The sequence below is a fragment of the Amia ocellicauda genome, chromosome 13, assembly GCF_036373705.1.
Source record: "Amia ocellicauda isolate fAmiCal2 chromosome 13, fAmiCal2.hap1, whole genome shotgun sequence".
NCBI classification, from domain to species: domain Eukaryota; kingdom Metazoa; phylum Chordata; class Actinopteri; order Amiiformes; family Amiidae; genus Amia; species Amia ocellicauda.
The window spans coordinates 29,173,349-29,199,654 of NC_089862.1; the positions used below are offsets into that span (position 1 = coordinate 29,173,349).

The 26,306-nt window shown below is 39.0% G+C and overlaps 1 protein-coding gene across 9 annotated transcripts in view; it reads left to right on the forward strand.

The window, feature by feature from the left end:
• Window positions 1-26,306, forward strand: part of LOC136766734 (amyloid beta precursor protein binding family B member 2) — a 129,336-nt gene that overhangs the window by 56,772 nt on the left and 46,258 nt on the right. For 4 of the 9 annotated variants that reach the window (XM_066720492.1, XM_066720496.1, XM_066720495.1 and 1 more), the window contains exons 4-10: window positions 7,853-8,058; window positions 9,768-9,914; window positions 11,360-11,434; window positions 11,829-11,891; window positions 12,340-12,425; window positions 12,508-12,568; window positions 24,454-24,600. In XM_066720492.1, the coding sequence (XP_066576589.1) occupies window positions 7,853-8,058; window positions 9,768-9,914; window positions 11,360-11,434; window positions 11,829-11,891; window positions 12,340-12,425; window positions 12,508-12,568; window positions 24,454-24,600 (785 nt within the window). The remainder of the gene's footprint in view (window positions 1-7,852; window positions 8,059-9,767; window positions 9,915-11,359; window positions 11,435-11,828; window positions 11,892-12,339; window positions 12,426-12,507; window positions 12,569-24,453; window positions 24,601-26,306) is intronic. The other 5 variants (XM_066720494.1, XM_066720493.1, XM_066720497.1 and 2 more) reach the window with 5 other exon arrangements.

Here is a 26,306-nt window from a genome sequence, read left to right on the forward strand (position 1 = left end):
AAACTGCTTTAGGTCTGGTGATGATATAAATTAAACAGTTCTGCTTCAATAAGTTGCTTTTGTTCTGTGAGAAACTTAGTCCCAAGGTAGTTAAGATAACTGCAGGCTTGTTACTGTTGCTTTCCATTGAAGAAAAAATGATATTGCCCCTGCGGTTTTCCATTCTCAGTTTGCTTGTTACTTGTTCAGCTTGCTAGTTTCCTGGTGTTTTGTGCAAGGTTAATGGACGAGTCGATCAAGATGACAGCGTGACACCATTAAAAATAGCCAGGTATTCTCAACAGGGGGTCGCATCTAAAAAAAAAAAAAAAAAAAAAGAGAACTTTTACCATGCTGTATTCTCATTTGGGTTTTATAGGCTAAATTATGTTTATGACCCGGTTTTGTTTTCTTTCTCTAGTGCATGTAAAAAATGAAACCTATTGAAAAAACACCCTTTTGGTAGCATGTTTGTGGTGCCACCTTATGCAGCACCCGGTAAGTCCAGTTTGTTTGGAGACTGAGGACTGCAGTGGAGGACGTCGGTTCCCCTGAAGAATACTGCAGCTGTTTGTGATGCATATTGCTGCAAGATCTAATGGGTGCTTAGGCCAGTATTTTAAAAACAGCTGTACATTCAGAACAGCCTCTATTGTACTCCTAATATATTATATATTATAGATAATATATTATCTGTGAATGGCTCTTTTGACAGGAGATCTGTTTTTTTGTCATCCTTACAAAACTGTAGCAATTGATGAGTCAGCTTTCACAATTGTTCCCCCCGAGTTTTCAATTGACGGCCTATAGCAATTTTTTGTTGAGTTTGCAAAATCACTGAGTTCTGTACTTGGATTGTCCCCTCCCTCCATCTTCCCCAAAACTGTTTAAATAGTTTCACTGCACACTTAAACAGTTCTCCTAAAACATCACATCACATTGTCCTGAATAAAGCACTTGTAGATGTTCAAAGATTTTTCCCATCCTCGATTAGCATATTTATTATTACATTTCCATCTTTGTTAAGTACTCTGTTCCTTAATTCAGTCCCTGTGACATTTAACAAATGCATAATGGTTGTGCGCGAGCTGAGGCACGTAGTTTCTTATATAATCCAAGAGTGACACATTTTTCAATCTGATACTAATTGATTGCTTTTTTTTTTTTCATAATTAAGCCAACGTGGGCAATGTCAGCAATTCTGTTGAATTTCTATTGCGTAATGACACATGCAGGTTGCAATCCCTAGGTCAGCATCCAGCAGTCTAAAAATCATTTTATCAGGTTTTATTTTGCCTGGACATGTAATGGATGTCCCTTTTATACGCAGCCCAACCTGTAAATATTGACAGTGTTGTCATTTGCTTATTCAGCATCTAGCAACATTTTAAACTATTGAATTTGCTTGGATATACAGAAATGTTTTGCAATTATATGTTTAGATATGTTTTTAGCATTGCAAAAAAAGTAATAATATCTAGGTGCTAGCTATGCTCCCCATCTGTGGAAATCTATGCCAGCTGCCGTTTCTCATACTTTTTTAATGTGCTTTAATAGCAGTATTATGACACTGGATTATATAATGCTCAGGGGCTCGGTTTTGTTTATTTTGTTCTGTTTTGCTTTCTGCAACCCCTTGGCATAAAGAACTCTTGATATAAATACACACTGGACAGTACTGTGAGTTAAGTTCTTTTGGTGCACTGTAGCTTTAACACGTAGGAGCTGTCGCCTTGTCTTTTCCATGCTGTATAACCGAATGCATCACCTTCGTGCCGGTCCTCAGCTAGCAGCGTACCATCTGTGAGAATGTATGTGTGAGGCTGCACCTCCTGCTTGGAATCCAAGGTTGATGTAGTCTCTGGTTGTGTTTGTGTGCGTGTGCGTGTTGTCTTTTCGGTTGTAAAAGCTGCAGGATTGCCTCTCACTGAGGCTGGGGTCACATGACTTCTTGCTCAGTGATACTGCAGGAAAGATGATCTTCAGGTTGCTACGACAACAGTATGTACTTAGAGAAGGACTGTTCCAAATGACCAATTTCTTTGCCTTTTAACACTTCCCTAGGATGAACGATTCTGCATGACCCAGACAGGAAGTCTGGCTTGTAATTATTTCTCCTGCTTGCCGGCAGTTTAAAAAAAAAAGAAAAAACAACAACAAAAAAAGCCTCCTGCGTATTTTTTTTTATTTTTTTAATGCCAATACAATACATTTTTGCCATGATGCTGGGGAAAGACTACATGCTGGCCATTGTAATTGTGAATTACGAGGGTATGTATGGCTTTAGTCTTAAACCAATGTCCATGTAAATAATGTTTGTATCAAATTATTCGGGATGAATGGGGAAATTGTTAGTTTGCTCTGTATGCATAGTAGCAACACCAGGCAGACTGTCGTAGTGTTGTAATAAAGGAACACTGTGGGCATTTCATTAGGATGACAGTTTTACAGCTGTGAAATATCGTTTCCCAGCTTAAGTGGTGCCTTTATATGCTGCGCTGAAACTTATTGTAATTCTGGGGCTTTAACTGGTTGAGGCATCGATGCGGGATATGAGCAGTTGTGCCCCCCTGATTTGATTGTGAATACGGAGACATAATCTTGATTTAAGGAACAAAACCCTTAAACCAGACGGATACTAAATCATCTGCCTGTTTAACTTCTGTGTGTAGTCAGAGGCTTCGGGCCATTCCGTGTGTTTGAGGATCTTTGCTGCTTGTGTAATGTTCTTGTCTCATTACTTTCTTCTTATCCCTAAATCAAAGATGTGCCTGAATCCTGATTTCATGGCCTAAAGCTATACTCACTTTATCCCACTAACTTGGTTATCCTTCTGCAGCACAAGTTCAGTCCTGTAATGGTTGCCTAAAAGACTTGTGGCTTCCATAGTTGAGGCAAGGGTCACCCGTGTCCGCCACAGTCCTCAGGGTGTAGATGAGTAGCTACAGGACACGGACAGGGTGTGAACTTGGCGGCTCTACAGAATCATTGTTCATGTGCACAATGCCAATATCAGACACTCACTCTTTTTGTACTGGCAAACATTATTATGACTTATCCTTGTCATCTTTAAACCTGGGTTTGATTGACACATTGTTTGCAACGGTCTTGATTATTTTACTCTCTGCATTTATTTTTGTTGCCAGTTGATCCCCAATTGAAATAAGTCCTCCTGGCAGAAGGGTATGAAAAGTGGATGGTTTTGAATTGTGGGAATGCTTGATTTCTGAAGACATGGAACGTAAGAAATGTATCTGGGATTGTATTATGACTGAAGCTGTGTGGACTAAAAATATCATACTACCCTCAGAGAGAGATTTTGACCTCATTCCTTTTGCAAGCAATTATTTCAGTGAACCAGAGTTCATTTCACAGTGATGGAAATTCTGGATTTGGGCATTTGTGCTTTTAGTCCTGTACCTTCAAAAGCCATTTTGTTTGATCTCTTTAATTTCTTTAAACTCAGCATTGTTGTGATGCTTTAACATGATATACGCATACTTGCACATTTTACAGCAAATTTGTTGAATGGTTGAAATTCCCATAATGTCATGTAGGAGAATATTGTGGCTGTAGAATTCTCTTCTTAACATCTATATTGTGTTTGTGTTTCACCTAAAACTATGATCTCCATTTGGATGTTTCCAATGTTAGAACCTAAGAAATAAGTAACCTAATGTTTTCATCAGCACTCTTTGATATCTCTGCTCTTTTGGCCTCTTTGTCATGGCATGGGGATCTTCTCTTTGGTTTTCTTTTAATGTATATCCTTCCCTGGGTCACAAAGCAAAAATTTGCATTTAGAAATAACCATGTAGTTGATTTTGTGTTTTGTGTCCTCAATGTGGATCAGTGTCTCCTAGTTCTCAAGCAGTGGCCACACCAGGAAGATAGAGTGAAAAAGAGCATGAGAGAAGTGCTACATACATGTACATGTGGTGGTAACCAAAATTAAGATGTGGAGCATTAAATTACACAATATTCATTACTATGAATTGAAACTAATACTCTACCACAATCCAGTCATCAACAGCCTTCCCACTGACCCTTTGCTTTGCTGCTTGGTTAAGAGTTTTTTTTTATGGATCTGATTAACTCAAGTGTGCATCAATCATGATGAATTTAGCAGAGTTTAGTCATTATAGCCTGTACTGTAATAATGAAGGACATGAAACAGCTGAAATACAGCTGAGTACAAGAGTGAGAGGCAGCGATAGAGAAACTGTCCCTGACTTGGAATGCATGTCGATACAGGAAAGGATTCCAGATTGCAGTATTTCTAATGTAGGTCATCTTATAAACCACACAGACAAATCGGTTGTTCTGTTGAGCCTTTTGTTTGTAGGGTATTTTTAAGAGCCAGTGAAGGTAGGTAGGTAGAATCTGAGTCTAGGTCCACACAGGAAGAATTCAGTTTTCATCATTTCAGATTTGTTTTGGTAGAATAGCCTTGGAAAAATAATGAATTGCAAAGTCATCAGCCGATTGGTTCGTAACCTTTTTGGTCAGAAGGTCTGAGTTGTACCTATTCTTCTGTTGCCTCTGATATTAAGTCATATTATGTCTGATTAGTGCTATGGACTGGACTGGAAGTCAGTGCAGACTTTGAAAAGAGCTTCCTGCCGAAGATATTACTGTCTGTACCCCCTGTTTAAAGGGAAAATCTCAAAATCCGTCAAAGCCTCAAGCATCTTAAAAAGCTTTTTAAAAACACTTCATACTTTTCATTGTGAAAGTACTTGCATAAAGCCTTATTACCAATGTAAAACTCTTCAAAGAACACATACCATAACTGACAAGTGTATGTTTTGTGACTATTTAATTGTATTTCCACGAATACAGATGGCTGAAAAAGATGAAGATGGCTCTTCAAATAACATGGAATGTAATGATTCTGTTCTGTTCATTCACATTGCTTCGTTAAATCATACAGTCCTCTAGAGGCAAATCAAAACTGTGTGCCAAACTGTAGAGAAGGAAGTATTGGGGTCAAAAGACAAAACAAGGTACAGCTAGAAATCAGGTCACCGCATCGCACTTCATTGTGCATTGCTGTTGTTTTTATCCCTCTCGAGTTTTGAGTTCCAACTAATTCCCAGAGGCTGATCCTGCAGACTGTGCTTGCAATGCTTACTTAATCTTCCAGCAAGAGCAGCTATCAAAAACACCTTTTAAAGCTGACTGCAGAGATTTGTAAAGGGGTAAGCAGTTAGAGTGGTGAAGGCAACAGGGCTTGAGCAACACTTGAATTTTTCCCCTGTAAGGGCCCTTTTTTAATTCTCAGAATATTGCTGGGAGCAACCCAGGATACAAATCATTCAGAGGAGGAATCTAAATATGTATTGATTCATGTTTTAATTTGATCCTTTTATTTAGTTGTTCACTGACCACTTTATAGGTGGTACGTAGAATTCAGACTAGGGTTAGACTTTGGTTTGGGCCAAGGCCTAGGGGAACAATTCACATTTAATTTCACCCAATAGATGGAAGACCACACTTACCACCTTAATCTCACAATGGAAACCTTTTGTAATACTAATTCTAAGCCTAAACCCAATCCGTTATCTACCTAATACTACCATTTTGTTGGGCCTAACATGACATATAGAGGGCAATGATCATTGAGTAGCTTCTTGGGTGTGTTAAAAAGGTAGCAGATGGGTGTCCTCTCACAGCTACTGATAACTTTCTTTTAATAGCAAAAGACACGGCAAAAGCAGGAGTTGAGGAGCAGACCTTGAAGCTCATCTTTATCTCTGTGGCACAGTGTCTGCTTCCACGCAACCGTCATGCTAAATCCTCAGAAGAATTCTGATAGTTTGGCCTCTAGTTGTTTATCTCGCCAAGTTCATGTAAACAGAAAACTCGTAGAGGGAAATACCAGTCCTCCTCTTACTGTGAAATAATTGCCTACCCAAGTTAGCCATATTAAGCATCTCTTTGCCTACAGGGTTGCACACATTGTTTTTTTAGCTGCAGACCTATTTGTTATTATAGAGGCCTACATTATATAGAGTTCTCTGACCAGAATGCTGAATCTCGCTGCCAAGGCACAATGGCATATGGTCATGATTTAAGGAGTTGTGCTGTCACTGCTCTCAGCTACATTTCAATGGGAAAAAGCAGGCGTTTGTCAGCTGTTTGTGATTTTGTGATGTTGGGGTTGTGAGGTTATGTGTCTTTATAATTTTGAACCAGTGAGCGATGCAGCTATTTTCTACATATGAACATATTGTCCTTTAACCTGCACATTGAGCCAAAATAGTGTCTTCGGAAGAAGGATTGTTTTCTGTTGAAGAGAACATGTTACTTTACCGGCTCTTTATCGCACTGCGCTACAATGGAATTAATGCTTTCAGTAGAGTCTCTTTTTAGTTGTTATAAGCAGCATGAGTTTAGGTTTTCCTTCCTCAATGTCAATTGCTCATACACTTTTTACATGTTTGGAGCGGCTATGATAAAGTGGGCCATTTATAATAGCCTACATGAACTGAGATGGCATATCTAAATAGATCTTAGTTCAGCCAGTGTAGGAATGGAGTTTCGACAGGTTTTAATTATGATATTGTTTCTCAATATAACAGCTATGGTGGATGGGGGTCAAAAGGACACCTGAGAGAGAGCAAAGTGCATGAGGGGAATGAAAAGGCCATTAAATTTGATCTTAAGGAGCTTCACTCTTCCTCTCAACTGGTGTTTCATAGCTTTGACACTGAAGAAGAAGAAGAAGAAGAAGAAAAACATGAAGGCTGAAGATTGTAGCAGGGCTAGACATTACTGTTATAGGAATTCTGTAATTGAAAAAAAGAAGAAGAATGTTCACTCCATCCCTATCCTGAAGCGACAGCCGCTCAGAGGAGAGTAATAGTGTAGCTAATTTGCCTTGGCCAGAGAGGTGGGGGTCATGCAGGAGCAACCCAGACGTCAATACTGTTGTCCTAAAGCAGAGTCTGGTAGACCTTGGATACGCTTCATGGGCTTGCAAAGAATACAGTAGCTCAAATAAGTATTTTGCTTCTAATTTAGATTAGTTTTTTCTTCGAATGTAACAATTTCAGCTGTTTTTCCAATATCATGGTCTAACTTCCTGTTCCTTGAAGTACGTATTGGAGTTTATAAAATGAGTTTAGTTGGAAATTTCTTTTCAACTGTATTTGTATAGAGGGATATATATTAAAATACATTGATTCCTCCTATTACTCCACAAAGTGACACGCAACCTTAAATGTGCAGAACTCATTATATAGTCGTTTTCAACATTGAATCTGTGAAAGTTATGCTTTCTCTTTCAGGGACTCGACTAATTGTCCTAGTGGTTCGCATGGGAAAGCAGTTATATTATTTTAATTTCCTTGTCTACCTTGAGGCAGTTTCTTCCCCGCTGTTCCTATGGCAGATATTTTCTTTATTTTTAGACATGTAGACACAGTTGCTTTTCAAGTGATTTTTGTATCTCTGGATTTCATCTCGTACAGTTTAAAACAAGACCTCTCACAATCAAATAGCAATTCCAATTCCAAAGGGAATCTTTCAGTTGTGCCGCCAAGTAATTTAGTGTTTAGTTCCCAGTGCATAATGAATGTATAAGTATTATATTTTACTTATATGTTCTATGGAGTACCATGAGAGCTGTTCCCAGTTAAGATGCTGGAAATTTCACTTTTTTTCCCAAGGATACTTCTGAGATGTTCCTTTTAGCTAAAGGACTTTCAACATGAAACCATTAAATGTGTGTTGGGGGCATAAAAAGGATGCTGCCTTCCTCAGTAGCATTCCCCCAATACTCTTTCTGATGCCTTCTTGAAAGAATCTTCAGTGTATTTCCAAGGCCTCTCTGAACGTTGAATTATCTTCTTTGTCGTCCCCTGTGCAGATATATGGAGTGATCAGTCATTCCAGACAGACCCGGACCTGCCTCCTGGCTGGAAGAAGATCAATGACATCGCTGGGATCTATTACTGGCACATACCCACTGGAACCACTCAGTGGGAGCGCCCGGTCGCCCTGTCCGCAGAGGTCGCAGAATCATGTAAGGGCTCGCTGAGCTCAGTCACCCCCTCGCCGACACCAGAGAATGAGGTAAGCGTCTGTACACTCAGAAAAATCAAACGCAGAAAAATCTAATTTATGATGTCATGACATTTACATCAAAACAGGCATTACTCTGAGCTTTGCTTGAAACAACCATTACAGTATCTTGCAGCATGATGTTTTTGTTTGGTTTGGTTTGGTTTTTCATAGAGAACTGTAACTAAACCACCTCAATAGAGAACTGCATTGACCAATATAGAGCTGTAAAGTGCATAACTACATTGCTGCAGGCATTAGGGAAATGCAGATCTATTTATCTTCCTCCTACTACTTCCAAAGCACAAAAATATGACTCTTATTTCTGACAGCAGAGTTATGAGGAAAAAAACATCCTCATCCAACTACAATCCCGCAGTTCTCCAAATAACAATCTGTTGAAGACATGTGTAATGAACGAGGTCGATATGGATTTGATTATGGCAGAACCTTCTATCGATGTTTGTCCAGAGTGGATGATTAAGGCCTTAATTTCCGAGCAGCAAAATTTGTGAGTTAGGAACTGAACTATTTAAAATCTGACCAAAGATCGTTCCTGGCCTTGAGTGCTCAGGGTTTTGCCACTGCTGTTCCTTGCTGCTCAGATGTACAGAGGTTTGCTGAATGGGCAAATCTGTGGGATTGAGATCCACTATGATCAAAGGTCATTTCAGGGTCAGTGTAGAAGCGATACGCCATAGGTGTGCTGGAGTTCTGTGCATTAATGAATGTCTCACAGGAAGTCAATATTAAGATTTATGATTTATCTATTTTTGCTTGGAAAGGGACTGTTCTCACCTCAGTGTCGTGGTTTCTGAGTGTGATATTGAACATTGTTATACATTTAGAAGCAAAAAAAATACTGTGAGTATAGTTCGAGTAACACTTTGAACTTTTTAACCCTTTGGTGGGAATAAGCTGTCAAAATGGCATGTTTCCCAATAAAGTACAATATATCTTAATGCCCTGACACAACCAAAAGCTGCTCAGATTAATCATGGCATTAGCCTGTTTCTTTTAATAGCTGAGGAATTTTTGCAGTCATTCACGAGGACTGGTAAGACATTCACTGCTGTTATATTTGCCTTAGACTTCTTAAATTCTCTGTTTAATTATCTAACATATGGATTTTCAAGTTTGACTCTGTTGGTGGTATTCCAGACGAGTTCTCAATAACCTAATTGACAGATTATATGAAGTAATAAGGTGTTATACGCCATCTTTCTAATTGTTCTCAGCTAGAAAATAATTGTAAAAGATCTAGTTGAGCAAATTGAAGCGTCAATTAAGTAATTAAGAGCTCAGCTGGAGCACCAGCTAGAAACCAGGGGTGCTCTATTCCTAGGATACTTATACAGCATATCTGACAGTAAGTAGATTTTCTGGCCTAAAGCTTTGGTGTAATTACCAGAGGAATCCTAAATGTTGGATGCTGAAAATATCTAAACCAAGCATGGAGCCTCAGAAGTCCTTTTTCAGTTTCTTAAACAGTTGCAGATTTGAAGTTAAAATGTGCCAGTAGTTCTCCAGAAACCGAACAACACCACAGATATGTCGTTTATTTCAGCAAGTGATTGGTCCAGTTACAGTATCTTAGGGTATAGTCTGAACAACAACAACAACAACAACAGCAGCAACCAAACTGAGAGCAACAGTGCCTTGAGGAGCAGAGTCCCTGTTCTCGCCTGTCCCTCAAGCTGCCCTCTCTCTGTGCCCCACAGCAGGCCGCCCCTCACAATGAGCTCTTCTTTGCCCCGACCATCCGCTCCGGCAGCACCACGTCCGAGTGCTCCGTGGAGCCGCTCGCAGCCTCGTCCTCCTCCGACACCTCCATGCCCTCCTGTGGATTTGTTAACAGCTGCTACTTCGTAAGTGGGATCCACTTGTTGTTTGGGACTGGGGAGCGCTAGAAAGGGCGAGTCAAAGAAATGGTGTGAAGTCTGCCCCCTTTTTGGTTTTCCTAACGGGGTTGCTGTATCAAAGTCAACATGTTGCCCCCCTCAGCCCTGCAGATCGCCTGTGAGGTTTTACTGATCGGTATAAATGAATTATATTTTCTCAGGATGTCAGTAGTAGTTATATTCTCTTTTGTGTCTAAATTCACCAGCTTTGTTGGGGGCTCTATCTTACACTGTTGTTTTGGTGATTGAAATCTTTAGATATTGCTACTTTCAATTCTGCTGTCAGAAACAGACCGATTTGTTGGTGGTCTGGTATTTTCTGCCTTGCCCACTCTCTCGTTCTTCCATTCTGTACATGTTTTTCTGAGATCCAAGCTCATTGTCTTTTTTGTACTGAAGGAATTGTTTACAGATTGATCTGGCACTTAGCTGAATAGCAAAAAATTATAATAATATATATATGTCTTATTAAAAAGAAAGAAAAAAGAAAATCGGGAAAACCATTTGAATTAATCTATGAGTCATCGTCTGGGTAAACAGTTTTTCAGCACAAAGCTCTTAATAATCAAATCAAATTCTATGTTCAGCTTATTCTTTAAGAAGGTGATCATATGGGATACTTGGCATGCTTCTCCAATGGCACGCATCACATCCCCAAGATTAATCTGTGGTGTTTTGTGAAATATTTTGCATGCATAATGTGCCTTTAAAACAAGCATTCAACTTTCAGTCTTTTCATAGAAGCCATTTGTTTGGGAAGGAATGTACCATGTTACAAGAAGGAACAAGGCAATCGGGTACGACATCAAAGAGTTGAGAGAGGAAAAAAAAACATTAACCAAAGCAAACCGGTTATAAATTAAATCTAGTTATTAATGTTCTTATAATATGTTTGTGAAATTATTGGTGCTGTCCAGCAATTCTGACATTGAAGTGTCATTGTATGAATGCAACTAAATGCCTGTTCCATTATATGACTGGCATTATCAACGGCATTGCAAACAGACCGTTGTACCATTGGGAATTGTGAAGTTGTTTTTGAACATGTCAATCTGTCCTCAAAGATGTTTCTTACATCGTAGACAGATACTGGAATAAATTAACCATTTATTGAAAGGAAACTCTATTCTTATGCTCCTGAAGCCACATTGTCATTGCTTCCCATCTTTTGACCGATTAAGATGAAAGTATTTCTTCCTGTGACTTACTCCACCATTAAATGGCAGTTCATTAAATGTCAGTGACTTGGATCAGCTGAAACTGAGTGAATGCCTCCTCGTGGTGTCTCATATCATCTTCCATGTCACGCAGAAGGGCCTTTTTTGTAAAGACTGCATGATGATCAGGGGATGGTGGTGGTGGGGGTGTTTAGGGTGATTTATGTTGTGTACTGAGCTTCTCACCTTTTGTAGCCTCGCTCATCGTCATTACAGATCATGGCAGAAAACGAAAATCATGCAGAATACACGGAGGAGGAAGTGAACAAGGTAGGCATCTGCAGGTTTCCTCAGACTTACTTTAACTTGCCCAGTTTTTCTAACAGTTCTGAAGAGTGGAGGTAAGGGAGGTGTGTGATCTCACCTTGTTTGTTGCCTAGCTATTTCAAGCACACTGTCATTTAGTTTTTTCCTTCCTTGGGTGTGAATTGGCTTGCCACTTTTCCCCCCCCTTGGGCATTAGATGTCGTTTTCGTCCCCTCCTCCTCCCTTGTCCAATCATTGGCATTCAAAATACCCCGTGGCTAGCGACAGTATGTCTAAAGAGACTGGCCTGTTGTAAAACTAACCCCAATCTCTGAATGATGTGCTAACAGCCGTGTCTTGTCTTTTTCCCCTTTTTATCGGTGTTTCCCTTCATCCATGTGAATAACTATATGTCTAGAAACAACCATGGAGTGATTTTGCTGTGCTGAATGGGGGAAAGATTGATAGTGAAATTTGGAAGGCAAGTATATAATATATACGCCCTGACGGTCTGAGCTGATTTGGAATGACTTGTGCATGTCACCGGCTGCATCCGACCCACACTGAATTCTGCTCGGCCACTGTGTTTTTGGTTTACCATTTGTTTGTTCGTTTTGTATTCATATTTTTTGTTATAGTGGCTGAGAGCAAGCACTGGAGATTTTTATTTTCTAATACCTTATTTATAAAGTGACTTTTTTTGACAAGTTATTTAGTTTTTTTTTCCTAATCTACCTGAAGACGTTTTGCTAGGCATGTATGCCTCACGTAATATGCTTCACTGAAACAAGTGTTGGTTTCCTTGTTATGCATGTCAATGCACCAACACCTTTAACTGCGGTCTGCTGCTTTTATTTTTATTTAAGTAGCTCGTTTTCAGTGCCGAGAAGGAAGAAGGCTTTTCTAATTTAGATTCCTTGTCATTTTAGGATTTGCAGGCTGCAACGGTGAACCCAGACCCCAGTCTTAAAGAATTTGAAGGAGCAACCTTGCGCTATGCCTCTTTGAAACTACGGTGAGACGCCTCACAGTGACTGTTTTTTTAACTTCTGTTGCTAATTTGGCCACTTTTTCTAATTCTGACCCTTTATTTCTAGACACCCACCACAGTCTGACGAGGATGATACCTGCAGCATTAACAGTGACCCAGAAGCCAAGGTAAGTTCTCCCTTTCAGTATCTTGGAAATCTGCCTGCCTGGCCATGTTTCCATTTTTGGCGGTGCAGTCTTGCAGACAAAACGTACCTGATGGCTTGTGGAAGCTCGGTGGTTACACTGAAGACTGCTGTCTGATGTCACACAAATGTTTTGCTCTTTTAATGTTTTTTCCCCACAAGTCAAATCAGTTCAAACTGTGTCATCAAATCGAAAGAGATGGAAGAGTAATTTTTTAGACCACAATCAGAGGACGGGTGTTTGCAGACTTTGATCAGAGGAAAAAAAAAAAAAAAGAGGTTTTGAAGATTAAAATGCAACCCAGTTTTTCTGACAGTGCTTCAGTGTTAACTGTTGCTATTTAAGCCATAGTTTGTGAAAATCCGAAGTAGTATCTTCTTACGCTTAGATTGGGGAGACTCGGAGAACATTTTGGTTTGGGATTACATTTCTGCACCGCAAAAATGCTAGAATGTGCATTTTGTGTTCTGGGATGCCTTTACACGGAAAGCACTATGTAGCATTCATTTGATTGATAGAATAGGAAAAGTTTCATGTTTCTTCATTGACATACAAGACTGACATTAATGTTAAGAATTAATGGTTGAATAAACAAAACAACACTGCTGTGTAACTCAATCCTAAAACCTTCCCCCACATTTTTCTCTGCAAAACATCCTTCTTGGACAGCTTCTCAGATAAGAGCTGTCTGCAATAGCTTTTCCTCTACTGCTCTCTACTGGACTGCACCAGACTCTACAGCTACACAGTCTAACTTCTCTGATTGGCCCTCCAGTCAAAGCATTTCTCTTGTCCTTCTCTTCTGTCCTTCAGTCTTAAGTTGCCATTTAATAACTCATTGTGCTACAATCTATGTAAGCTATTTGTGTAGCTGAAAGTAAGAAGCATCAAATGGGAAGGCAAAACTCTTTCTTGTGGAGATGTACATCTAAATTCATATCTATGACAGGTTTTTGTTTGTGTGTGAATTAACACATTTATACATATAAAGCACATGCATCTTGAATTGTCAATAGGATATTGTGACAGTGGTGACCATTTGAGATTGTGTGCTGAGGTTCTGCCCCGATTGGTTTTCAGAAGGAACAGCTGAAACTGCAGAATATATAACAATACTTTCTTGTGCTGTTGCCTTAAGGTATCCCAATAACCCAATCATGTTGGCCATTCACATGACTGATGACTCTGTCAACAGAGCGCGTGTAGTGTTCCCAGGACTTTATTGGAAGCACAACGCAGAAGCACATTCTAGAACAGGGCACTGCGGTTCAATAGTCAGTACTGCCACCTCCTGGAGTTGTGAAGGAAAAGTTTGTCTGTCCTTTGAGTTGTTTTCCATGTGAACTACTTTACTGCACTGTTTACGCAACTGAACTTTGTGTTTTTGTTTGCTTGTTGTAAGTTACCCTGGATAAAAATAAATACAACTCAACCAAGTAATAATAATCATCAAAATGTATTTAATAAAAATATAGGTACATCTATATATATTATATGAAATCAGTGTATGAAAAGTACTTATTACATATACAATATAAAATATAAGCAAGGATGAACATTTAGTATTATGTTACTATTGGAGGACATTGAATCCCCAACTACACATTGCTACAGTATGTTACTGTACATTTTCCTTTTTCTTCAGAAAGCAAGTTGAGCCAATAAAACAACAATGTATTTTTTTGGCATTTTCACATAATAAAACATTTTCTTATCTCTTCACTGTAGACTTGCATATATTTTCCTGCGCTGTCCTATGCACTTATTTCCTCTTTCTTCAATGCAGGCAATTTTGAGTCTATGCAGGCCACAGTTTCCTTCACATGCATAATTTTTCAATCTCAGATCTCCCATAGAGTGGAAGAAACAATACATACAAAATAGTATGATAGTATAAAAAGTCTAAAGATTTTTTTGTTGTTTTTTCACTTTTTTTGTGAATTGACCTTGATAATGACATATGTATGATTGCTATTCAACTGGTAGAGGCTTGTAATTCCTGAAGGAGAGCATCTGGCTTAGACATTCAGATATTACAAAATTACAAACATGATTTCCTAGGTAACACCAAGTACAGCCCAAAGTAAAGGAAACTTTAGTGGAAAGTGGAACAATTGGTATTCATTTAAGCAATTTAAAGCTAATGATTCTAGTTACTGTTTTTAGTGAGTAGCATGTGGTCATCAAATGCTATTTAATTGAATAACCATGTAGTTTGCTTGAGGTACCTACACAGTCTGAGCAGACAATATTGTTTCATATTTTTTTTGTTTGTGTTAGTTTTTAAGGAAGCAAACAAAGATTTTTAAAGGGCTAGGCCTATGCTTTCTATATACAATAATAATAATAATAATAATAATAATAAAAAACCTCAAACTACTTCTTTTTCAAACTTTTCTAATTCTGCTTTCTGTCTTTCATCATCCTCTTACAAAATAAAACAAAATGGCCTTTACACTATAACCCTTTAAGCACAAAAGTATGTGAATTGCTAGGAACCTCATAATCTTTGAACCTTGCATAATCAAAAATGTACAAGCTGAGATTTTGTTAATCAAAAACCTAAATGGAACGACATCTGCCAAAACAAACTTTTTTTAAAACATATTTCTATTACAAGTAATAAAACTCGCAGCAGGTATTCCTGATAGGAGAACATAATTGCATTTGCAACGTGCATAGTTGCTGTGGACTGCAGATAAATTAATTGTCACGGCTCTCAGCAACCTTCCAGACACGTCTGGTGTCAGACACTCCAACCGATTCTTCACAACAGGAAAAAATGGAGCGCTGTTTTCTTTTTCTAAACCTTATTTTTATAGTGCCATAATACAAAGTACCATGTGGTATTTTTCATAATAAGCACTTTTTTTATCTTTATTATTGAAATTTATTTAAATGATTTAATGATCTGCCATATAAATACATATAACTGTACTTTTTTCTGGTCATGCAATCTGATCCCTTTGTGTTTTTTTCCCCTGATGAATATCTGTCTGTAATTGCTCTTGTCATGAGAATGCTTTTAGCTAATGATTATTAAATGTGATTGACTTTTGGATAAAGCTTCTGAGTATCTATGCTGAAATGAAGCATTCAATATTGTCATTACAAACTTGCCTTTTTACAATTAGTAAGTTGTCTGTATGCACACAGCTGTCTGTGTTAACACAAATGTTAATGACCACATCGTTACAACTCAAGTTCTTTAAAAGCATCATTCATCAGAAGAGTAATTTAAAAAAGAAATTAGTACAATTCTTGAGTTTTACTGAAGCATTAGTTTGTTTCACAGTCTGAAAAATCGCATTGCTCCATTGTATTTTTGGACAATAAATTACTGCTCAAGTTAAACTGATTATTTACTAGGTAACGTTTCCAATCCTTTACAAAATGTGTCATTATTTAATAATATATCGTGGTCAGCATGTTAGATGTTGATTTGCATGGATTTGTTTTGTTGTATCTGTACAAGCATAGTACCACCACACCTCCTGTGAATATGTTCTTCAGTGGAGAGTTTGACTCCAATGGTAAACATTTGGATCAAAAGCACTGTCTGTTGTAATTAACATTAAATGTGCTTTTTGTTTGGTGGAGGTTATATAAAGAGCCTCCTGGGAATTCAAGAATTCAAAGTGTCCTCTGAGGAAGGATGTGGTATCAGTGCCACACTCGGGGTCGTGCCCTTACTCGCCTGGTGAGGTCCGAGGGTGGCGCTATGCTCAACACTGCGGGCAGACGGTGTTGTGCAGGGGCAGATTTGGCAGACTGCCATGTGCCACTGTGATCTGACTGCAGATTAATAATGCAGTGCCCATTACAGAGAGATAGAGAAGCAGCATCTCGGAGTCCTCCTGAGCAAGTGCTACGAGAATTTGTAATTATACAAGACTGGCTTTTTTATGTCGAAATTGTGTCTCCTAGGTTCCCTTTCTGTTTGAGCTTTCACCAAAGCGCTTAGTTTTGCCACATACTCTGCAAAGGGAGAATACAGGAACCCGATCATCTTTAGCTTCATCCTGGGGCCTTCCTCAATACGTCTATTGTGGTTTGGTATTAATGTAGTGTGAATCGAACATTGATATAATCATACGTTGTCAGTTGTCTTACCAAAATGAGGATTTCTCATCTGTAATGAGAGAATCAGTCCAAAACCCTTTGTACTGGAAGTGCAGTGGATGAACAAAGTAGCTGTGAGTATGTGGTTTACCATCTTTAAATGAAGCAGTATTTAAAAAATGAATAATAGCTATGGAATGAATTTAATCTTAAACTGATATTAGACCAAAATGAAACAGACGTGCAAGGTATTATGTTTCTGGAGAAATGTGCAGTGTTGGCAGAAAGGTCACACAGGGAACAGCAATGGACATCTTAAAAAGGGGGCTAAAATAATGGTGGCTTTGTTTTCATTTAGCATTTTGTTTTCATTTTTAAAACGTGTGGTATCAGATACCTGTTGGTCTGAGATACCAAGTGATTTACAGGCGATATTTATTTGCAGAATCGCCCACATCGTCAGTTTTCCTCGTGAAGCTTGGTTCGATGTTATTCTTCACAGTGGTACAGAGTTAAATATCCCAGTGAATGATGCTCATAATTTTTTCTTCTTTTCCTCCAAGTAGAGTCATTAACTCTGCATCCAACTTTTTAAGTTCTAAAACAAGATCAAACCACATTAGATTCAGTCCTGCAGAGATGTAATTTGTGTTCTAATTATTTATTCGATCGCTGTCATCTTTAATTCACAAGGGTAGTGGAAAGTGCTTACCAAGGTTTTTATTTGAAACCTAAATTCCTCTTCCAAAGCGTGTCATGTTTTATGAACCAATAAAAAATGTATGCAGTTGGCAGACAGCAGCCGCGTTTCATCCGCAAGCCGAGTGTTTGTAGAATCAAGACAATTAAAAACTAAATAAAACGTAATTGTTCTTTATGCCATATGTGCAGAAAGTGGCCTATTTTCCCAAGTGACATAATCACACACATTTTCTAATGTTGGGAACTCTTTGTATTTGGAATTACTTTTAATTCACAATGATAAATATAATGTTTTTGAAGTCGCCCTGGATAAGGGCATCTGAAAAGAAATGTATTATAATAATTATAATCATCATCATCATCAAATAAAAGTATAAATATATATGTATTAAAAACATTAAAAAAGGAAAACCTGTGAATGTTTGAGTCTTGTGTCTAAGCAGATTAGGTACAATATTTTATAGATTAAAGGCTTGCTGATATATGCAAGTGTGTTATCATTGGCTGGAAGTGCCAAACATTATTGTATATTCATAACAGAAGCCATTTGCTGTGCTTTTATTTGACACCAGTGATACATGGTCTGTAAAGTTTCAGTCTGTAAAATACAAGTTGCAAAATTAAAAACGTTCCTATCTTGAATTTGCCCTTTCTTAGCAGATACTGTAATTTGTATGAACAATACTAGAGGAGCAAAACACCAGGAGTTTTCGTGGTTGGGGAGTCATTTGTTTTCATTTATCTCATCTTTCAGATTTAGATTTGTCTTCCAGTGAATTACCCCAGGTCATTGTGCTGCTTTGACAGTATCACTGACAGACCGTCTTCTCAATATTCTTTTCAGTCGGGACTAGTTCTCAGATATGATTATCTGAGATTATACAATGTTAAGAGGATTTTAACATGTAGAGCAGAAGAGTGAAGTTAAAAACTGGGTCATTATCATGTATTTATTTTATAGGGATCATGGAGCTTTGTACTGATTTATATATAATCTATATACGGGGGTGGACAAATCTCGAATCTGAGTAGTAGTCCAATGGGCTGCAAAAAGGTAAACTATGGTGGCCCACCACAACGTTTGGTATCCCACATTTTGATTAATATTTTCATCAGGCTTGTTAATAGTTTATTAATAGTTTACAGTTTAAACATTAACAAAGTAATTGTTATGAATACATACAATTTTGTGTAACAGAAAATGAAAGTCAAATAACTGAAGCAACTGATGGTTAAAACAATGTATTATTAATAATTGTTGTCGCACTTTCTTTTGTTCTGTTTCCTGTCAGATTTGTTTAGATGTGTTGCTCAAAAACAAAACTATTAACAAAAAAACACTGGTAAAATACAGCACGAGAGGGTGTTAGTCTCAATCAGATCGTTTTCGGTTTCATTGTATTCTCCCGTCACATGCATGTTAATTTCCCAGAATCCTGCATGCTTTTATTCACGATTTGCCATGTCAACATTGGGAGCATTAAATAAGCAATGTGCTGTCTGTGCGTGTTTTGACAAAAAGGAAGACCAAAATGTGAAATGTAGAGCTTAGTTACAGTTGCGGCACATGAATGATACTGAATAACAAACTAAACAAATAAATTGAATAAATGCATGAACAAATAACAACTTAGCAGTAAATACTACAATACACCTATGTTCCAGCTACATCTGTAATGTACATTTAAAATGTTTGCTTTCAAATTTCAGAAAATTTTTGTGCCTTAGGGTGATCATCTGCGTTCATCTTAGGTACATTAAAAGTTAAAACCTCTTTCGTGAGGCTACTTTCAGCTTAGCAGATATGTTTTAAGATAAAAGCCCCATCTCATGAATAGTGGAACTTTAATTACATTTCTCACTCACTTAAGTTTGGCCTGAGCCCAGCACTTTGGTACAACAGACATTCAACATTAAGTGCCTATTACCCTCCGTGTAACTAGTTACTGTTGTGTAAACTTTACTTATCCAAGATTTGCACACAATGCACTGAAGGCAACACGTAAGCATGTGAATGTGAAATATCTACACTGACATCAATCAACAAAACACAAGTTCGCTTTCTGTCAGACAGTTGTGCTTTGTGTCTTAGAGACAGGAATAAAGGTCTTTCTTTCTCAGGAAATTTATGTAGTTAAGTGACGTGCCAGAGAGGACCTGCTAATCGAACCCTTAATTTGATTACATCTGAATCTTTAAATTGTGTTACTGGTTGCGCAAAAGTTGGTTCCTTAAGTAATTGAGAGTTCAGTTGCAACAAAAACCAGCAGGGTCAATGTTCCTTCAGGACCAGGATTGAGAACCGCTGCTTTAAAATAATGGTTAAGCCAATATGAGGGATTTTATTTATTTATTTATTTTTAAGTGAAGTGATTTGTTTTTGTATTTTTGTATTTATTCTGCTACACTGCTTAGACATAAGCTGCGCTTATATAGGGTTTCAGAAATACTTTTTTTTACGTCTTGTGTGTTTGGGGATGTTTGTGAAGCTGCTGTAATTTTGGAGCCGTGAAAAGTAGTTCACTCTCAAACCTTTCCATCTCCTTTGAGGCCAAGTGAGCTCCGAGCTCCCACCCCCCACCCCCGCACACACACCATGCAGCCAACCAACTCCTAGCAATCCATACACCTTTACGTCAAAGAAAAAGAAAGTGGAAGTATTGCTGAAAGCTTGTCTGCTTCAGCTGTTGTGAACATGGATTAAAAGTAGGTGCAGTAGTTTATGCACTTTATGCATATTTAATGTGCTGTCAGAATTACTTGGCTTTTTGGATGCCTTCACACAGTTTGTTTTTCCACATTCGTATTCCCTTGCCTGTACGTAGTCAGTTCAAGAAATACAAAATATATACATTGATTTAGTGGACTTATCAATCTGTGGTTAAAAATGTAATCCTTCCCCCTGTACATTACAGACACAGACAGGTATACATTTTTCAGGGTTGCTAAATTAGGTTAAGCATTCATATCCCCATTATTTATTACACCAGAGCTTTTTGTGACACTTTCCCTGTTTGGACAGAACAGAGACAGGCAAGATTACATTTTCGTAAAGAAAGACAGGGCCCCAGCTCACACTATATGTGACAGAAACGCACAGAGATAGTCAGGCTGATACAGTGCAGCCGTTGTCTAGCCGATCACACGTTGCCTGTCCTTGACCAAGCCCTCAGAAGCATTCCAGTGAAGTTACCAAACACAAAGTGTGTGCCAGGATTGGGTGCCATGCATTGTATACGTGTGTTGTTGCCCCCCAAGGCTACCTTCACAAACTATTAACCCTGTCTCTGGCTTGCCAGTGTTATGTCCCCCCAGAACAACCACACGTGGATAACCAGGTGTTTCTGTCCAAGCTATTTATACAACAGAAGAGCAACGGATACGTCTGTGAAATTTTAGCAGTGTCTTCCTTCATTTAGATGCAAGCCTAAGATATGCTCCCCCCCAACAAATCTCTGTATTGAACTAGCTGTTAAACTGAAACAATTTAATGTGACTGACTTAATGTGACCCAGACTGGGTGCCTGTAGACTATCATGCCCAAATCCAATATAGTGTAATTTAAAATGTACTTGGCAGGATACCACCCTGGCCCCCTTTGGGATACTGAAATCATCAGGTTTCTGACACATGCCAGCTCCTGAGTTTCATGTGGGGATGGTTGCACTTTATTGCCTGCTTATTGGTGCAGTGGGGGTGTTATTGAGAAGCTGTTGGAGGGGTCTCTGTGGGACGCAGCTCATCCTTGGGGTAGGAACACATTAGGTATTCTCTGCAGGAGATGCCGATTACGACGCAGTGCCATGCTGGCCACTTACACAGACGCTCACTGCCAGGGGCCCTCTATGAAATTTCCAAGCAATTTCTTCCAACATGTCATTAGTATAGAGTGAGCACTCTTAGGCAATACAATACATTGAAATGGAGTCCTGAGGCCAAATAAAGCCACCCTCAGCACAGTTACCAATCCTCCCTCTCGCCAGTGTCCTCTGTAATTGGGAACCTCACTGTGATGAGGTAAACACCCGCTTTAGGCCTAGCTCTCACTCGGAGTGGGTGAGCCACACAGTTCAATGACCCTTCTGTATCCACACGTTGTTAATGCTAGATTTCTAACCATAATATTGTTTTGTATGTGTTATTTGGATAAAAGGGAGCCCTATAATGTTTTGTTTTCCTTTTTTTTTCGTCTTTATAATGTATTATATAACCTGGACTGAATATTCCTGGCAAACTGGCCCGTTGGTTTGCTTTGACCCACATTGAAATCTCTCCGCCGATCTTCTCTCTCTTTTAACAGGTCTCAGTCCATGTATTATGCATTATCGTTTATTGTTAGACTGCTCTGGGAGGAAAAACAAACAAACAAACAAACAAACAAACAAACACCTCTGTCCAAATTATTGTGCTTTCGTTTGTATCAGAAATACATTTAACTATGTTTAACTCTCAAGACCTCCTTTCCTGTCCTTTCAATTCAGTGAATGCCAGCCTCCTGGTCCCTTCTGTTGCAGACCCGAGCTGCAGTCACCAAATTGATATGCTGAAACAGAAGGTGGCCGGTGTCTTTAATGGTGGGTCCAGGCTTCTGCAGAAGTAGGGCCGGAGCTGCAGTGTGCTGCTTGGGTAACGCTCCACTTGGGGGCAGACTTAGCCAGCACTGCCTGCACTCCGGGGCTCGGCTGTGCTCGGTGCCTGATAACGCTCTCTGTGTTAAAATATGCCGGGGCACTTTCACTTTCTTTAGATTTAATCAGAACGGCTTTTTCCTCTGGAAGGAGAAGAAAGAAAAATTAAATTGGTTTCGGGTGATTTTCTTCCGATACCCTTTCAGCAAAAGAATGACCTGTTATTCGTCAGCGTTTTGCCTGCTGCTCACGTTTGATTCCAGCCTGTTACTGTGGCTCTCAGTGAAGAAGGGTGGTCTTTGTTGATTTTTCATGAGATACGTCATTTGTAACGAAGGTGCAGGTGAAGTTCTGTGTGCTGATGTAACTCTCTTGGCGCATGATGCGATGTAAGAAAATGAGGTCAGGAAATGGCAGCCTTGGATTTCTGTGCTTTAATTTGTATTTGTTTCTTTCTTGGGAAACTAAATCAAATTCTTCGGCTTGTCGTCCATAACTGAATCCATCAGATAATCGACTGGTTAAGTAGGCGTTAACCGTGAAGAAACAGTGACAGGACCAGTAGAGTGTACAATTTCATGCACACTTTTTTAAACTTATTTTCAGTTTACTTGAATCATCACTAGTATTACTTGAACAATTTTGTCTTATACACAAGCTAGTTATATGTGTGTGTGCATGCAGTGAATTTATAATATATACCCTTAGTGTAGGTAATCAGCTATTCAACCTGAAAGCAATGTGCGAAGTTGGCGTCTGTTGAGGCTCTTAAAGGAGTAACCACTAAAGGGAAGCTTAATATGGCAGAGATCATTAATTTTTAGTTTGTGCTACATTACAAATCATCCTGGGTTTATAAATGTATTATATTGAGGGAGGTAATCTTTTCTTGGAACAGCCTGTTCGTTCCCTCTACTCTGGCAAAGAACTGTCATTTCGTGTGTACTGTGCCTGAAAATTTTGCAGCTCCTGTAATAACAAGACAAAGATGTTGCTGGTCTGATTATATAGGAAAAGGAGATTTTGTTTGAACATGTCTTTACATCTGCTTTTGATAGCTTCCTGCTGGGAGTGAATGTATTTTAAGTGCCTGTGTAATACTCCTAGGAAAAACCCTTCAATGTATAAAAAAGAAACTGGAGTCGCAGAGGACTTATCTCCTTTGGAATTGTAACATCTTTCCAACATACCAATCAGCTGTTGATTTGCATTGGACTGTGTGAGTAGATTAGAGTGAGTCAGGCGGAGGGTCATTCAGGACAAGTCTCCTGTAAGCGGTCATTAAGTTAGTGTCCGGAACTTATATTTTCTGCCTGATATGAATCCCCACAGCAGTCTCCTCGTGGGGGAGTGTGCAGTGTTGTAGAGAACCTTGTGCAACGAACCAGCAAGCTTTCTGCTCTGCATGCACGACCTCATGTATGTATTGGGGATGCACAGTGGAGAGGACAGATTCCAAATTTCGCTAATCTAGATTTTTGAAGTTGGAAAAGAGCCGTAGATCTCTGCTGACCAAAACTACAGTTGAGCTGTGTTCACTTCTATCAGATGACACACACGGCTAAGGCATCTTCACAGGCTGAAAAGTATGGTTTTATAATAAATGCTTAATTATTGAAATGTCAGACTGTAGTGGTTATATTCCATGGAGAAATGCTCTCGTAAGAAAAAATAAACTTTTCATTTGTTAGAACTGCAGTGCCCAGAACCCAAAACTGGTTCATATGAAAGCTACTAGAACTCTTACATTTTGCTCTATCCACTTGCATGGCACCATTTTCCGAGACGGTTTCCATAAAAAAATAAAAACATAAACAGTTTATTTGTGACTGTAGTCGTCTTAACGAGGAGATCAACAGCAGGAAGGGCGATTTCACCCTCACAGCTCTGTGAACGCTTTCCTGAAGGTGTTGTACCAGCTGAAACAGAGCACAAGCTCAAGGTCCAGATCATTGCAAAACTGATACTCCTAACTGACATGCCTTTCCAGCCTGCACGAATGTTTATTGTCCTGCCGCCATCGTCAAGATATTTATTGGCAGCCTGGTTGTACTGTAACAAAACAAAGAGGATCCACACTATCTGTCTGATAGTGTGTCTGCGAAAATTGTTGAATCATCCCTCACACTGGAATCGTGTTTGCTTAATTTGATTGTGCTTGGAAATGGATTGCTTATATTTAAATAAATCCAAAGGTAACCCTTTTATAATTACCACACTGCCGAAAAGATATTGGTGGTGACCTGTGTGTAACCCACTCATGACAAAACCAACAAAGGATTTGATGCCTCTCTGACGATGAGCAGGGTCATTCTGATATGCCATGACTGAAAGTATAAGATTTGGTGGAAAGCGTTAGCCTCCAACTCAGTGCGATTCGGGGACAGGATGGTAAAGCTAGAAAGGTCTTATTAAAGAAACATGTCATTGAATTACTGTACTAAGAGAACTTGTGTGCCCTTCCTGTGTTCCCAGTGCTTCGCTGTGCGCTCCCTGGGCTGGGTAGAGATGGCTGAGGAGGACCTTGCACCTGGGAAGAGCAGTGTGGCCGTGAATAACTGCATCCGACAGCTGTCCTACTGCAAGAACGACATCCGAGACACTGTGGGGATCTGGGGAGAGGTGAGGGCTGCCACTGTCCGCCGATTTTCTTTTAATCCTGCAATCTGTTTTACTGTTGTCTAACCTGCTCCTTCCCCTCTGGTTTTCTGCTTCATAACCAAACAATTACCACATAGTGTAGAGAAGTAGAACAGCTTTTTTATAATATGTATTTCACTTCCTATAGCAGGGGAGATCAAAATCCATTTGTTCCAGCACCTTAGGATCTAAATGTCTCCTTAGTTTCTTAATGACTTAATTGCTTCAATTATTTACCCAGTGGGATATGTGAGACATTTATAAATGTCTTTTTCCTCATGATTTAGAATTAACACATGATTCAAAGTAGTGTGCCTTGTTGAGGCCTGGAGACATGTCCTGTGTCCAGTAATTTATATAATTGGCCCAACTGAGGAACTGACAGTTGGGGTGAAAGAGAGACGGAAGATCATACTACCCTCCAGAAATGTAATTCGACACTCCGACTTTTGTGAATAATGAGGTTCCTGGAAGGTCTTCAGCCGATTTTATATCTCTTTTAGAGAAGTTGTTTGCCATGAATACTGTGGATAACTCCAGAGCCAGAAACTGTGAGGCCTGCTGGTCATTCAGTGTATCTCCTTGTTATCTCCTGTCACCGTGTCATTCCATGACAAATCTACAAAGCATATAACCATATCTACTGAGAATGTAATGACACTTGGGATATATTTAGTGCTTTGCCCCTCTTTTTAATCTCTTATCTGGTTCTGCAATGTCATCCCGCACCATTTGCTGAAGGAGCCTGTACAGTCTGCTTCACTTGCACGGTTGTGTAGTTTCTTCCAGACCCAGCTGATCTCCCATATTTATTGTATTTATTTCTTGAAATTCACTGTCACTCATTTCATATTTATAATGTACATTCCTGATTTCTGCATTTAGCGTTTTGCATTGTCGGTAACTACATTGAAATCGATAATTCAGCATCTGACCTTCCCATCCACTCTGTTGCAAGATTTTGGCTCTCAACCCTCTTTTGCTATTTGATTTGATTAATTAAATCATTGATATGAGTATGGTCACAGAAATTCTGCACACGGATGTCCGTAAATAAATGAGAGAGAATAGTGAGCATAAAATGTCATTCTTAAGTAATAGTTAAATAGTCAAATTATTTAGGCCAGTGTTCCCTAGACTTTGATTTGTCAGCCATGTGGATAAATTTGCTCCATGCCTCTAGCAACATAATATTTAAATTTAACCATCCGATTTCTCCTAGTTCCATATTTACTTGACCCCAATCTGCTGGATTTCAGCTTTGCCTCATTCCTTCGTAGTGTAGTTCTGTGAAATTGTAAAGCTTTACTTTGAAGTCTACCTGTAGTTTTTTTCTTCTCTCTCTTCTTAAACAAAACTTCAAGGTTATCATGCTGTGGTCACAATTCCCCCATGGTCCTCTTACCCCTGTCCTCTTTATTCTGTTTTGGTTGCTTGAAATAACTAGATCAATATAAACAAATCCTGCTGCCTAATTCATTTTTAAGGGGTCCATCTGTTTCTTAACTGTGTATTTATTAACAATATCTTATGTTCAATTCTGACCCAACACCGTGGCGATATTCTTTCTTTAGTTGACACGGAGTGATGATGTCTTATGTTTACATATCCAAAACCTGTACGATTTTATTCTAACTCGGATTCACAAACCATCTCAATCAAAAGGAAACCCCTGACTATATTGACAC